Below are 14,693 nucleotides of genomic sequence, written 5' to 3'. Positions count from 1 at the left end.
TCAAAAGATTAATCTTTATATGTTTTTATATTTGGACAAGCACACCTTAATTGAAGATCAATTTAGAGGCTCATATCCCGAGCTACGTGGATGACCCAATACGAACAAATAACCACTTACAAATAAATACTGGTAGTTCGGTCTTCATTTAAGTTTAAAGCTAATTAATATTCGCAAGTAATTTTAGTTTGAATGTTTTTTTGTATTTTTAGGTACCTCACTTTTCCAAGGTGTTATGGGTATAACATTTGAATTTTCCAGGATTAATTATTAAATTTTTACTACGTAAAAAGGGTATGGCCCCTTAATTAAAAATAGTCAAAATATTATTGATTTGATAAAAAATTTTACATATGATCGGTCAACGACTGTTTACGAGCGAATAAATAATAATTTTTAAATTAATTGTTTAGAATGGATCCAAAAATACCAGTTATTTGGTAAAAAAATAGTTTTTGGGAGGTGTTTACCTTCATAAATTTTCTATTTCTACGCATTTATAAAAATAGTTTTTTTAAGCAATGAATTTTATCTGTTACGTGTCCTTTAAAAAATGTTATAAAACACCTGTGTATTTTCAATGAATTTTTATTTTGGTATTTAATTTGAAATTTTCAATCGAACTCTAATTATTGTACATTTAATTTTCGAAAATTAAAAGAAAAAAAATGTATTCTATAAAAATTGATTGTTGTTATTAGCAGTTATATTTACAACCATATAATTTAAAAACCTTCGCAGTAGAAAATTTATTTTCTAACGGTATTTATTAAGTTGTCAGTTTAAATTAAAAATAGCAGTGAGTGAAATTAATAATAATTCATTAATTTACTTTTATCATTTAAAAATGAGTATATGTTTTATTTACTTTTTAGTTATGCATTTAAATGGCATTGTGATAAAAATACTTATTTGTTCAATAATTATGTTTCAAGTTGAAAGTCAAGATGATTCAAAGATAATCTTTACAAGACTTGCAACACTTAGAAAACTTTTTATACAAGTTTTTGGGGGTGGAAGTTTGACTAATTCTAGTTTGGCAACAGCTTATAAACAAAACGTAATAATATACGTAATTTTGAAAACGAATAATCTTAATCATTTTTCTCAAATAAACGCTTTTTAATTCTAATAGTAGGTATAGAATAAAATTTTTTTTTTATATATAAAAAATGGCAAAAAATAATACTAAAATAAAATCTTTGACTAAGTTTTTCAAATTATTTTAGTTTTGATGTAATTTTAATATAATTTGGTTTATAATAAAAAAATGTAATTTTTTAGTTTGCCTTACTTATACTAATCCAGTGCTAGTTAACGCTAAACGCTCTCAGGAGCGAGATGCACTTCATCCCTACCTAAATTCAATGAGGAAAAAAATATCCAAAATCCAGCCGTCTCAAAATAAACTCTAGAAAATGTCGCCAGCTTTCGCTACAATAAATTTGGTATTAAATTACATATTGGCTAAATAAAAAGTTGTTAATTGAATTTATAGTAGGTTTTTGGTAGTACATACTGTATTACAATAAATAATTCAAAAAAAAAAAAAAAATAATTTTATTATTGGTGTATGACTACAAGTTTTTTTATTTTATCACAAAATTTATCGAACCTTCGTTCATTCTAAAGAGATTAAATTCAAAAAAATAAAAAGTTTCCTTTTAAAAGTATATTTTTGCACAAAATAAATTAAAGTGCTTGCAAATAATGAAAGAGGTATTTTGAGAAAAATGGTTTGGAGAAATAAAACGTGAATTTTTTTATTCAAAAAATATGCATGTTTATTATTTTTGTCTAGAAATTACAAAATTCTATACCTAATGAAGTACCATTTCCATGTCCAACTCAAAAAATGCGTAGTGGTGAACGACCAAAATCGGTACATAAACTACGACCTGGTGATATAGACGTAATAGCCGCAATTGGAGATAGTCTTACAGCGGGTCTTGGTATAGTAGCAACAAATTTAATACAATTGGTTATAGAAAATCGTGGACTTTCATGGTGTATAGGTATTTCTAAATTTATTATTATTTGCGTTAAAAATAGACAGAGGCTACATACGGAAAGGCATTAAATCTAAAAAATTATAAAAGTTTTTTAATTTCATTCTTTTAGTTTATATATTTTAAAATAAAATGAAGAATTTTATCATAACTAATTTTTAGGCGGATTATCAAATTGGAGACAATTTTTAACATTACCAAACATATTAAAAGAATTTAATCCAAATTTAATTGGATATTCAATTGGTGATGGAGCGTCATCAGACAAAATATCGCAGTTTAATGTAGCTGTAACTGGTGCCAGTTCCAGAGATATGGTGTCGATGGCTGAGGAATTGAAGCGACGTTTAAGAAACGATCCAAGAATTGATTTTCAAAACGATTGGAAGGTTAGAGAATTAATAACACACTCCATCATTGGTAATGATCATGCATGTTCGTTAGAATTATCAGAAAAAATTATTTATTAACAAAAAAATGCAAAATAATTTAAATATTTTAGCTGCTGTCACGTGATTGAAAACGGTTTAGATGGGCCGTGCTCTGACGAAATAAAAAATTAATAAATATTAATAAAGTTGTTCAAGAGAGAGTTAAGTCAATACAATTTAACTTTTGGTTCGGTTCCATGCAGCCTGATAATAAGTTTACGATTGTAGAGTGCTTTATTGGCAACAGCTTTTATAATCTTCTTAATATATATATTTCTTGTGTGCGTGTGTACGTGACTGAACTCCTCCTAGACGGCTGGACCGATTTTGATGAAATTTTTTGTGTGAGTTCAAGGGGATTCGAGGATGGTTTAGATTTACAATTTGGTCCAGTACAACTGTTTTTGAGGGCTCCGTACCAAAAATTTTGGTGCATATATATTCAAACCGTTTTGATGGGTATTTAAATAAAGTATTTTTATTAGTTATTTTTTGAAAACTACCTACATATAATTAAAAGTAAACAATTTTTATGGGTTCGAAAAATTCTATCTAATAATCTGAGATCGTTTCCAGAAATCAATCAAATACCCTATTATGAATGAAGAGAATTTCATTATTAATTTCCCAGAGGAAGTTAATGCAATGGGGCCGACTTTGAAAATATCCAGCTTTACATATTTCCGCGGTTTCAAGGCCGCAATATCCGAATCAAACCTTTTCAATATAATGTCTGTGTGTGTGCACGTATGTGCGTAAGTTCGTATGTTCGTTCGGATTCTTTCGCCTCGGCACGTAATCGCGTATTCGGTACGTAATCGCGAATTTAAGAGCTGAAAGAGTTTTCAGAAGAATTAGTTGAACCGTTTTTTAATGGTAATAAAAAAACTGAATAAACAGAATCTGAAAAGTGGATAAAACACATCATTTTTCTATATAGATAATGATCGTTCCAGCATAAGCTGCAGTACATGTTCGAAGAATAATCTATGAAGACTAACAAGACATTTTTTTAAAATGTTTTTTCCTCCCTCTGGGAAGTTATTCGTGTGGGCTACAGAATTTATTTTATGTATTTTATTTTTAATAGAAGCCCATTATGCAGTGAAATTTTTATTATGAATTCTGTTAGTAGTAATTAATTCAGTTAATTTAACCTGTACACTTCAGGCCAGGTAAAATTATCAAATTTATTGATTAATAAGCTTATCTTTGTCAATCACCCAAAGTTTTTGTAGTTACATGATTTGCATTTATGCTAAATATGGTTAACCGCTGACAATGTGTAATAAAACCTACATATAGAATGCCGAAAAAAAGTTAAATTAATGATCTAAAAAATTTATTTTTTTTACAGCTTATTACAATGATGATTGGACCAAATGATTTTTGTGTGGATATTTGTTATGAAAAGGATAAAGCACAGTACACAAGACAACATCGAATTGATTTAATAAAAGTATTTCGATATATTCGTGATAATATACCTCGTACATTTATCAATTACGTATTAATGCCAGGTTATGCAACTTTTTGAAAATAGACATTAAGCTTAACCTCCATTGGCGTAGCTAAAGATATTTTGGGGGCAGTTTACAAGTGTTATATTCACTTACTAAGAAAGCTTACTATAATAATAAAACAATATGGAAAGAAGAAAATAGCTTATTTCATATAGTACAAGCAAAAGAGTTTAAAATTTAGAATAATTCGTACGGTTTTTCAACGGGATAATTAGGAGAAAGAAAATTAGGAGAAAGAAAAATAGCAGAAGAAAACACACTTTGGGAAAAATTGAATGTTGCTTAAAAAACAGAAGAATGGAAAAAACCAGTTTCTTCCGAAATAAAAACCGAAAACGGAAAACGCATTTTGATAAAATAACAAAAATGGAACGTTGTCAGTCAAATCAGTTCGAAACTCAACGAAAATATCGCGTTTTTCGTCATTTTTTTGTGATCGGTTACGAAGCATCCAACGACAGTTTAGAAAAAGTATTCTTTTCGGCTTTCGCAAAAGCCTCTGCATAGTTACCAATCTCGTAGATGCAATATGAAACTGTGAAAATACGAAGAAAAACGGTAATTTACAAATTAATATTGCCTTTTTTTAAACTATCGTACGATGCTTTGTTACTGATTGCGAACGGTTTTTCCGAGGCACTTACTTTTACCTTTTTCCAGATTCTGCGGAAACGTTATATTAGTTTGCAACGAAGATATTGACAGAAAATGGCTGGGCTTTTTAAGACAAAATCCGAGAAAATAGAAGGCGAAAAATATTTTAGCGATAACACAATGTTTTCTAGTAAAGCTTCGAACGGATTAGACTTTAGTCTCTTTTTTTTTGTTTTTTTTTCTCCGCAACCCTCTTCTTTTTGTTTAATCAAAATTTTCTTTTTTCGTTTTTAATTATTTTGCAAGAACACTGCCGGATTTACCTATGACGGGGCCCCAAGCAACCTCAGGTTTTTGGGGCCCTCATTGTAAAATACCCCCCCCCCCCCCGATATTTCAAAATAATGAATAACTAGTTAATTTTGCATAATCAATATGTTTTACAGTTAACTTATAATTTACTATCTAAATTACAACTTTTTTCTACTTTTCTCAGTCGCAAATTGATGAATGACATCATCAAAGTCAAGTTTTTCAAGCTTGTCTTTTTCGATAAACAGTAAGCCTAAATCACTAACTTTTTCTTGACACATCGATGAGCGTAAATAATATTTTCTTTTTTTCATGTGTTATTTTTTTTTTCAAATTTTCGAATGTGTTTTCAAAATTTTCCATTTTTTGGGGCCCCTGTCCAAGCGGGGCCCCAAGCAATCGCTTCCTTTGCTTCCCGGTAAATCCGCTACTGTGCAAGAATCTGTTGCCCGCACTTTTCCGACTTTTATAAAACAACTTCCTACACTTCGATTTTTTCCAAAGTATGTTTTCTTAAAAAATACTATTTTTCAATTAAAGAGAATTGAAAAAAATACACTCGAACTCGAATATCTTGGATTCTTGTCAAGCGCCCTACCAATTAAGCTATTCGAGTTCTAGACACAAATGCAATATATTACTTATTGTTTTTGTTTACTTTTAATCATGCGGGAGTACTATATTCTAATCTCTAATGCTGAATCAAAAGTAATCGTCTTATTTGTAATTATTTTGTGATTCAACATTGTAAAATGTCTTCAGTTCGAATTTTCAAATCAAGCAAAAACGAAAATTTTTGTTTTAGATATGGAAATTTTAACAAAATTGACAAATAATCCTTCGTACTGTTATTTTGTACGAACATTTGAATGTTCTTGTTTATTTGGGGAACATCGCCAGAAAGCCTTACCAGAAATATTTTCATTAGTGAAACAATGGAGACAAATTGAAATTGAAGTAACACAAATGGAAGAATTTACTAATCATGATACATTCACTGTTGTGCTTCAGCCATACACACAAAATGTTACGTTTCCTGTCACGACAAATAATTTGACTGATAGCACATATTTATCTAGTGATTGTTATCATATGAGTCAAAAAATGCATGCGTTAAGTAAGTATATTTTTCTGAATTTAAGGATGTACATACGAGCGCCAGGGCAATTTTGGAAAAATTTCTAAAAATTTTAGGAGGGGATACCCGATTATTAGGTACATGACTTCAAAAGTCGGTCTATTTGATATTGGTCTTATGCGAAAACGGTAGATGGATGGTATGGTTTCATAGATTTCTTAAAAATTATTCGTGGAAATTAAAAAAAAAACAAGTGAAAATAAACTTGATTAAGTTAATTGTTGAAATACCTTGTATAGACAGTGTTGATTACTCTGTCACTTTACACATATACCTATACATGTCACACATACATAACTGATATTCCCATATAATACATGCTATACAATTTCCGCCCTCACGGGTAAACAGTAATGTTTACGAAAAATGTTTCAGACAAAAGTTGTTTATTTTTTTTTTTTTTGAAACATTTTTTTACATTTTAACTTTTGTTCTATCTCTAACGGTTTACAAGATTACAATCGACCTATGTTGCTCATTTACGAACTCGACCTCACTTTTTCGTCTTGAACACGCTATAAAAATTTCAGCTTGATATCTCTTTTCGTGTTTGAGCTATCGTGTTGACAGACGGACAGACAACCAAAAATGGACTTATTAGGCGATTTTTTGAACACCAATAACAAAATTTCGTTCGTAGCATCAATATTTTTAAGCGTTACAGACTTGGGACTAAACTTAGTATACCTTGGTATATTTCATATACATGGTATAAACCTATAACTTCTCTATTATTTAGTTTTCGATATTTTGAAAACCAAGGTAGATATCGAAAAACTTTATTCTTATTTTACGTCTACATTCTTGAAGTTATAACAAAATTCATTCAAATCAAATTTGAAAAATTCGTTTGGTAAAAGTTACGATTGTTAGGTTGTCTTATATGTAGATACATTTTCAAATTGTAAATCGAATGCATCCTTGAATTTTCTTCATTTTATAAAAATTATTTTCCTACAATGTAATTTAAATTTTCCTTTATAGATGCCAATGGATTATGGAATAACATGATTGAACCAACTAATCGAAAATCGCTAAAATGGCCCAAAAATTTCATGGGAAGATTTTTATGTCCAAACGATTCAAGTCCTTATTTACGAACTAAAAGAAATAGTGATGTGTAAAATTCAAATATAACGTGATAAGAACGATACAAAGACTTTTTTACCAAAGAATATAAATGTATATAAAAGTAATGGAATTGTGTTAATGTATTTCATTTCCCACATCTTTTTGATACTGACATCGGAACGTTCTATAAATAGGAGTATTTTAATCAGTCTAGAGTGGTCTCATATTTGATTTCAGTTAGTTGCAAATAAATCTATTCTTACATATCAAAGAATTAAATAACAAAAGCAACGTTTGGTGACAAAATGGTCCCGTTTGTCCAACCATTATGGGAGCAGATGTAGATAGCTCCCGAAGGTCCATCTTTTTCCAGCTGAGGTGAGTTGACATTGACGTGGAAAAATAAAAAAGAGAGGGGTGAACATTTCTGGAGCACTCATGGCACATATTACCGTCATATTTTTAGTGTTTCCGAAGAAACTTTTAATTATTGTAGGTACGAGGAATAAAAACCCTGCGATGGAGTAATGAGAACCATACAGACTCATTACCCGCTTAACCTTCAATTGAACAAATTAAAATTTCAAAATTACAACTCCTAAACTATCAAAATTTTAATAGTGATACCTTAAATTAGATAGATTTAGAGATATTATTGACGTAAATACGTTAATTATAAGCGCATGTATTTTAATGCTGACCTGGGACGTTATTATTTTGTATTTTGTATAACAGTGCAGCAAAAAACAAACAATCGTCTCGTACAACTGAATGAGTGAAATTAAGCCATTCTGCGCTTCAGGCTAGCTCTATCAAACATAAACAAAGAAACTCGAACTTCATTTACATAATTAAGGACGGTTGGGAAGTCCATTTTGGACTTGCACCCAATACTCGCGGTCTCTCATTAACCCATGCTCTCCTAGTAACTATTTCATATTTTTACACTTTGCAACTCAAAATTCATGGCCAGCTGAATTAATTGAAAAAGTTTTAGTTTCCTAGGTAACCTACTTGTCGGTTTTTGGTGTCGTTGTTTTTGTTTCCCTTTTTTTGGTTTTCTCCCAGGCAGCAAACAAATCAAAACGAAATATGCGCTAAGGAACATAGTTCCAATGGCTCCTGTAATTGTGAGCATTATGGGCAGGAGTAAGGAGCTTCGAAATTAACTGTATAGCAGGGATCTTTAGATCTTTACACTATCATAAAAATTATTCGGTAGGTACGTGTGGGTCCATATTATAACACAGCATGTTTTGTTTGTTTTCATATATATAAATATTTTCAATGAAATACTCACAACAACCGTTCACTGTAATCAAATATACAGAATGTTCGATTTACAATTAGGCATATAAATATCACGAGTATGACAGAGTACATGAGTTAAGTAATGCATCTAAGTAAGAGGTGTTATAGGTGTTATATGAAATTGCAAAAATGACTTGTATCGTGGCTTATGTGTTGTAGTTCATATACCCAACTAAGAAACTCCCACTCTCCAAGCGGCTTACAACTATCTCAACGCATATCAAAGCTTCAACACATGTATATAATACCTCTCACTTAGATGCATTGCTTAACGCATGTAGTCTGTCATACTAGTGATATTTATATGCCTAGATGTAAATCGAACATTCTGTATATCTCTCCGTGACCTTCACTATTTGAATTTCCATTTCTTGTGTGACGGCTAGATGGTTACGTATTCTTGATAACTCAGATTATATTAAAGAATTAGTCAGCATTCACGCTTAATTAGTGGATAAAATCAGTTGAGAAATTCCCTTGCATTATTATCTCCCTGTGGCCTGTATCGCAAACGCATGATACGTGACGGCTAGATGGTTCCGTACATTTTATTAAAGGATTATCAAAAAATTTCCTTGTATTGATGTATGCAATTAGACAAATCTATAGTCACTAGTCCGTAAACGGGATTGGAACTGGTGGAATTTAGATGCCACTCACACCACTAGTAGTAATCCCTCCAAAATTATTTATAGCCTACTCTTATAATTCTTGTTAACTTAAAAAAAACGATATATACTATTGTTTTTTTGCATCAAAAATCTAATCTTGAAATAGTTTATACTATCAATAAAAGATTAACACGTGACACAAAACTAATAAAAGACTTAAGAACTTTTACATATTTTAGGCCGATGTAGGCTAAAAGTCTGTGTATATGAAATTCTCAACCCTTTTTCGAAAAGTTTTAAAATTTAAATAAAAAATTTATCAAGCACATTCAGTTTGTTATAGTATAAATAGCGATAAGATTAAACAAAAAATTTTAAATCGTAATATTTTGAAACAAACGTGCATGAAAATTATCCGAGAAGGCTAGAAATGTTTTTTGGAGGTATTTTAACAATTGATGAGTCTTGACCCATTTTTCGAGTTATAAACTGGTTTATATATACAGACATGCACGTCAAGCTTATTAAAAATTTACATAAATAATAAATAAAGTAGAAATAAAATCAAACTATTATTTCTTCAGATCCCTCGCTTCAGTCATATTTTGCTATCTCGTGTTGGACTATCGCTTTTACAATATACTCTTGGTGTCCTTTAATTCAATACGAATTGAACAATTAATTTATGTCCCTAAAAATAAACCAATAAGTTAGGCAATATATTTCAGTGAGATAATTCTCATCGTGATTAATGTAAATAAAACAATGCAATTTCTCAATAATATTTCAAAAAATTATATTATTAAATTTCTTCAAATTGTATCTAGACATGAAAAAGTAAATGTGCAACAAACCTTGGTACTTGACTTAGACCCAGTTTTTGTGTAAGTATTATAATTACCAGTATCAAAAATCAATTGTATCAGTTGACATTAAGAACGGTCAACAATTGCATTGGAGTGTATACAATCGAAGGTTACACAATTTGAGCGAAGGCATTTATTATTATTTTTTGCACCTTTTTCAAAAAATTAAAACTAGTATATTATTAAGGTAGTTCTGTCGCGGCAGCCCAGGAAAAAAATTATTGGCTTATTTCTTTTGCTTTATTTCTATACATAACTAAGGTTAAAAAGTTTTTTACTGTTACTATACCCTTTACACAAACACCGTCTCACACATATATTAGGAATCCTTTCCGCTAAAAATAATTAGTGAAAACCCGTAAGATTTATACATCGGAATCCAGGGCCAGTCAATGAATCTCTAAAAAAATTGTACGACTGCATTGTTAAAAGCTGATATAAAGAAGTTTAAAAAAAATTTGTGCGCCAACCTCTCTGGGGGGTGAAAATGAATTCTAAGCAAAAAGTGTCACTGAAACATATTTCAAAAAGTCCATACTTTCCGAGTTATTGGCGATTGAAACTCGGAGTATATTAGCGTCTGATAATTGACAAATTTTAGGTTATCTGTTATTTAGTACCACGGGAACTAAAATTCATGCTTGCTACTTATTTCAATTAAATTTTTTTCGAAAAATACAAAAAAAAGTCTTTATCGTTAAATAACTCGAAAAATAATAAAGTTACAGAAAAAAGTTTTGGAGGAAATAATTTAGCTAGTTTTCAGCAAAATATTTTACATTCCAAAGTTTTTTTTGTAACTTTATTATTTTCGAGTCATTTAAAGATAAAGCATTATTTTATATTTTCGATAAATTTTTTTGCATTTAAATTGCAAAATTACAAAAAATATTTATCCGAAACTGCTAAAACTTTTTAAGTATATTGTCAGTAATTAAATAAAGTAAATTGAAAAGCGACAAGTATTAGTTTTTGTACTGAATAAAACATACAAAGAAACGTACGAGAAACTTGGTTTTCATTATAACTCCGTTAATTTTCATGAAAATGACTCGAAATTTTTGTCATTTTCATGGTTTTTAGAGTACTTTAAAATGTGTACGGTAAAGTTTCTTCAAAAAACTTCAAATTTTTCAGTTATTTGACGTTAAATACTCCGAATTTGAATCGCCAATAACTCGGAAAGTATTAACTTTTCGAAAAATGCTTGAATGACTTGTTTTTTGTTTACAATTCATCCTTCTATCGATTCTCGTTGTCATTTTCAACATAAATTTTTTGACCCCTCCAAAAAGGATGGCTCTTAGATCGATCACATTTTTTTACTTCTTTATGGCAGCTTTAATCACTGCAGTCGTGCAGTTTTGTAAAGATTCATTACTTGCTCTGAATTCCGAAATTTAAGATATTTATTCCTTACGTCTCTCTATATTAACTCCTCTAAGTGTAATGTTTATTTTATTATTTTATGGAAAGTAAATAGCGAATAATTTTCATTTTTTTCAATGATTCGAAATATATGCTTTAAATATTAGTTTTTGCCATAACAGAAAATCTCATTAACTGGAAAAAAAATTTAAAAAATGTTTCCACGCATCTCTCCTGCTACTTGTATTAAAAATATCATTTTTAATTATCTCGCAGGCGTGGTATACTATCTAAACAGCGTGTGCATTAGGCTCTTAATTGCTTATATTCAAAGTTTTGAATATTTCTTACGATTTTGTTTGCGTGACCCAACTACCATAATAAATTGAAATCATATTTCAATTTATATAATTAATACTTTAAGAACAGTACCAAAGGTCATTGTCAATTTTTTTTTATTTTAGGTATTTGGCAACAAACAGGTTCTCTTAATAATAATAATAAATATACTTGAACCAGAATTCTCTTAAGAACTTGCCATCAGACAGGTCTTTTAAACTAAGAAAATATTAAATAGCTTCTGTTTCATATAGAATATCAATTCATTTTCAGTGGAGTAAAATTTACAAAAACAAAATAAAATAAAATAATTTTTAATTTACCATGTTTTTTTAATGGACTTAAAAGTATAAAATAATTTTTACTTTTGATAGCTGTTAAAATACCTACTTGTTAAATTGAATGTTGTTGTTGTTAGATTGAAATAAACAGCTTTTAAAAGTTAAAATTATTTTATACTTTTCAGTATACTTTTCAGTATTTTATAGGTAGGCTACCTTTATAAATATGTCCTTTTCCTTTTATTTAGATTTCGTTATTCGGATGTATAGAGGCCTCGGAAAACAATAAACATCGATTAATGTTGCACTTACCTGTATATTGTACAGAATAATATCTGGCACAGTTAAGTTTGTCCACCTTCCCCTATACATATTACTTTAGATCAAAAATTTTATCTCCTTGAAATGTGAACCGGAATTAAAATAATTTTGAATGTTGAATAAATAATTCGCTAGAATTACAATTTGCAAGTAAAATCTAAAAGTCTAGGTTAAATTTACAATTTAGAAACACACAATTTGCTCTTTTAATTGGGAAATGAGAAAAGATTTTCCTCGAGAAGGGGACTTATACCACCAAGGCAACCGGTAATGAGAACAACCATTTTGACTGAGTAGCCAAGGTATAGTTGTCGTAGTTCTTGTATGAGATCAAGATATATAGTCGGTTTTTGCTCCTCCCTCGAAACCATGTTCGATTCTGCGGGCGCAGTGAGCTCGATGACGTACATAGTCTTGGATGGGTATCCTAGACCAATATATCAAGTTTAGTGGCGGAGAGCTGCCTGGGAGTGGGAAACGAGAAATTCCAGAAGATAATGCATTTCTCGTTCTTGACGACGGACTCGTCAAGAAATATGCTCCAGGTGAGAGCATATGGTAGGATTGGCGTAGGGTCCACTTCATACTTTTGCCTCAGGAATTAGTACATCACGTGGAGGGCAGCGTTATGGCGACATGCCGAGATGAGTATTATTATTATTTTCGTATATTATGCTATTATATTATCACAGAATTCCCAAAATGGTTGAGACCTGAATTCAAAATTTCCATTACGAAACATAGATACAGATAAAGCAAATAAAAGCTAGTGTAAAAAATATTAGTCAAATTTTTACGTGATTATTGAGAAAAATACGGTGATAGAATTTTTGCATAGGGTTTAATTTTTTTCCAATTAGCTTCAAGTCGCTTTAAGTTATCAAGAATACATGCAATTAAAGGTTTTCGGAGAAGAGAAATTCTACAATTTTTATTTTTAACCCCCGAACTAAAACAAAGGGGTGTTACAAGTTTGAACGCTATGTGTGTGTGTCTGTGTGTGTGCGTGTAGCACCTAAACAGGTGAACCGATTTTGATTTTTTTGGTTTCATTGGAAAGGTAATATAATGGAGAGTGTTCTAAGCTTTGAAGTGCGCGTTTAGGATTCCGTACCTGAAAAGACTAAAAAATTGGCGATTATGTTTAAAATCGGTTCATTTTGGAAAGGGATTTTATGGAGAGTTTTCATAGATATGTTTCGAGTTTAGGGTTCCGTTCTTAGGGTTCTTAAATTTTGTAAATTTCACTTGTCTGATTCTTTGTAGATTTTTATTGATGGATTCTATCAAAGACTATAAATGTTCCTGCAATAGTCAAGCTTGTTTTTATTATTTGAGAGGTTAAAAGATAAAATGATAGCAGTAATTTATTATATGATATGGGTTTTATATTATTTGTATATGGTCTATCATGAAAAAAATAATATATTTTAAAATTATTTTCTGACACAAGGTTAACCTCTTCTCCATAATATTTTTGTACTAAACTTATTATTTAATCACATTAGACCTCATCGCCGTAGTCGTGAATTCTTTTACATAATGATTGTAAATTTTATTTTCGGCTAGTGCTAATTATATTTTTACAGGAGTCTATTAAGTGAATTTAATTATAGGTAATGAGTTATTATGTATATTGTTCGAGCATTTTTTATGATTAGTGTAAATTATTCAAATATGTGAATGCGGTCCTTTAAATTTTTGTTAAATTTATTTTGATATATTGTGAGTATTTTTGTTATTATGTATTACTCTAAAGTTTTAATCATTATACAAAGCACATATTGTTTAATAAGTATTCTGTATCGATAGTGTATTTTTTTTTTACTGTTAATGGTAAGTTCATAAACCTTTTATGGCTTTTAATATTCTTGAAGCAAAATCGTAAAAATTCTTAGAATATATCTTACATATATTAAAATTTGTATGAAATACTGTTTGAGACTTCATTTATTGGTTCATTCAATAGTTAAAAGTGAAATGAACTTAATAATTTATTTTATTATTGTAATTTAATAATAAAAATAATTTTTGTTTAAATTTAACGATTTGCGTTATTTAAAATATTTTTTAAATATTTAAGTTTTGTGTAAATTGCTTAATAATTGCTTTGTGTATTGGACAAAAAAATGTTTTTAAATACATTTTTTAATAATTTTTTCTGTTTTTATATAATTATAATATATCAAAATATGATATGATTTATATTTTATTAATATGATTTAATTAAATTTATTTAGTGTAATTATGTAAAGTTTTTGGAATTATTTTGAAACGAAATTTTTATGAAGGTGAATAAAAAAATAAAAATCATTCTACTTTTTATTTTTCGATTCTACAATTTTCTTATTTAAAAAACCATTTTTAAATAGTATTTATTTTTGAATATATTTCTATTCCTTTATACATATTTTTAATTTTTTAGAGCTTTAAGTAGGTATAGGGACTATAATAAAAAAATATATATAGCTACTTTTAAATAATTCTCCTTAATAAAAAACCTTTCTGAATATGTTTC

General features: G+C 29.3%; 1 protein-coding gene across 1 annotated transcript; it reads left to right on the top strand.

Annotated features, from left to right (window-relative positions):
- Window positions 1–934: 934 nt before the first annotated feature.
- Window positions 935–7,203, top strand: LOC123305571 (phospholipase B1, membrane-associated-like). The gene is made up of 6 exons (XM_044887337.1): window positions 935–1,060; window positions 1,802–2,015; window positions 2,172–2,398; window positions 3,798–3,960; window positions 5,675–5,986; window positions 6,992–7,203. The coding sequence occupies exons 2-6, from the start codon at window positions 1,856–1,858 to the stop codon at window positions 7,129–7,131; spliced, it is 1,002 nt and encodes a 333-aa protein (XP_044743272.1). The 5' UTR covers window positions 935–1,060; window positions 1,802–1,855; the 3' UTR covers window positions 7,132–7,203.
- The last annotated feature ends 7,490 nt before the right edge of the window (window positions 7,204–14,693 follow it).

The sequence above is a fragment of the Chrysoperla carnea genome, chromosome 1 (assembly GCF_905475395.1).
Source record: "Chrysoperla carnea chromosome 1, inChrCarn1.1, whole genome shotgun sequence".
NCBI classification, from domain to species: Eukaryota; Metazoa; Arthropoda; class Insecta; order Neuroptera; family Chrysopidae; genus Chrysoperla; species Chrysoperla carnea.
The sequence above is the reverse complement of the archived record's forward strand: the minus strand, read 5'-3'. Positions and strand labels throughout refer to the sequence as shown.

Coding starts and splice junctions, on each gene's coding strand:
- LOC123305571 (XM_044887337.1), top strand. CDS start 1,856: ATGCGTAGTGGTGAACGACCAAAATCGGTACATAAACTACGACCTGGT. Junction 3,961..5,674: donor CAATTACGTATTAATGCCAG/GTTATGCAACTT, acceptor TTTTTGTTTTAG/ATATGGAAATTTTAACAAAA. Junction 5,987..6,991: donor TCAAAAAATGCATGCGTTAA/GTAAGTATATTT, acceptor TTTCCTTTATAG/ATGCCAATGGATTATGGAAT.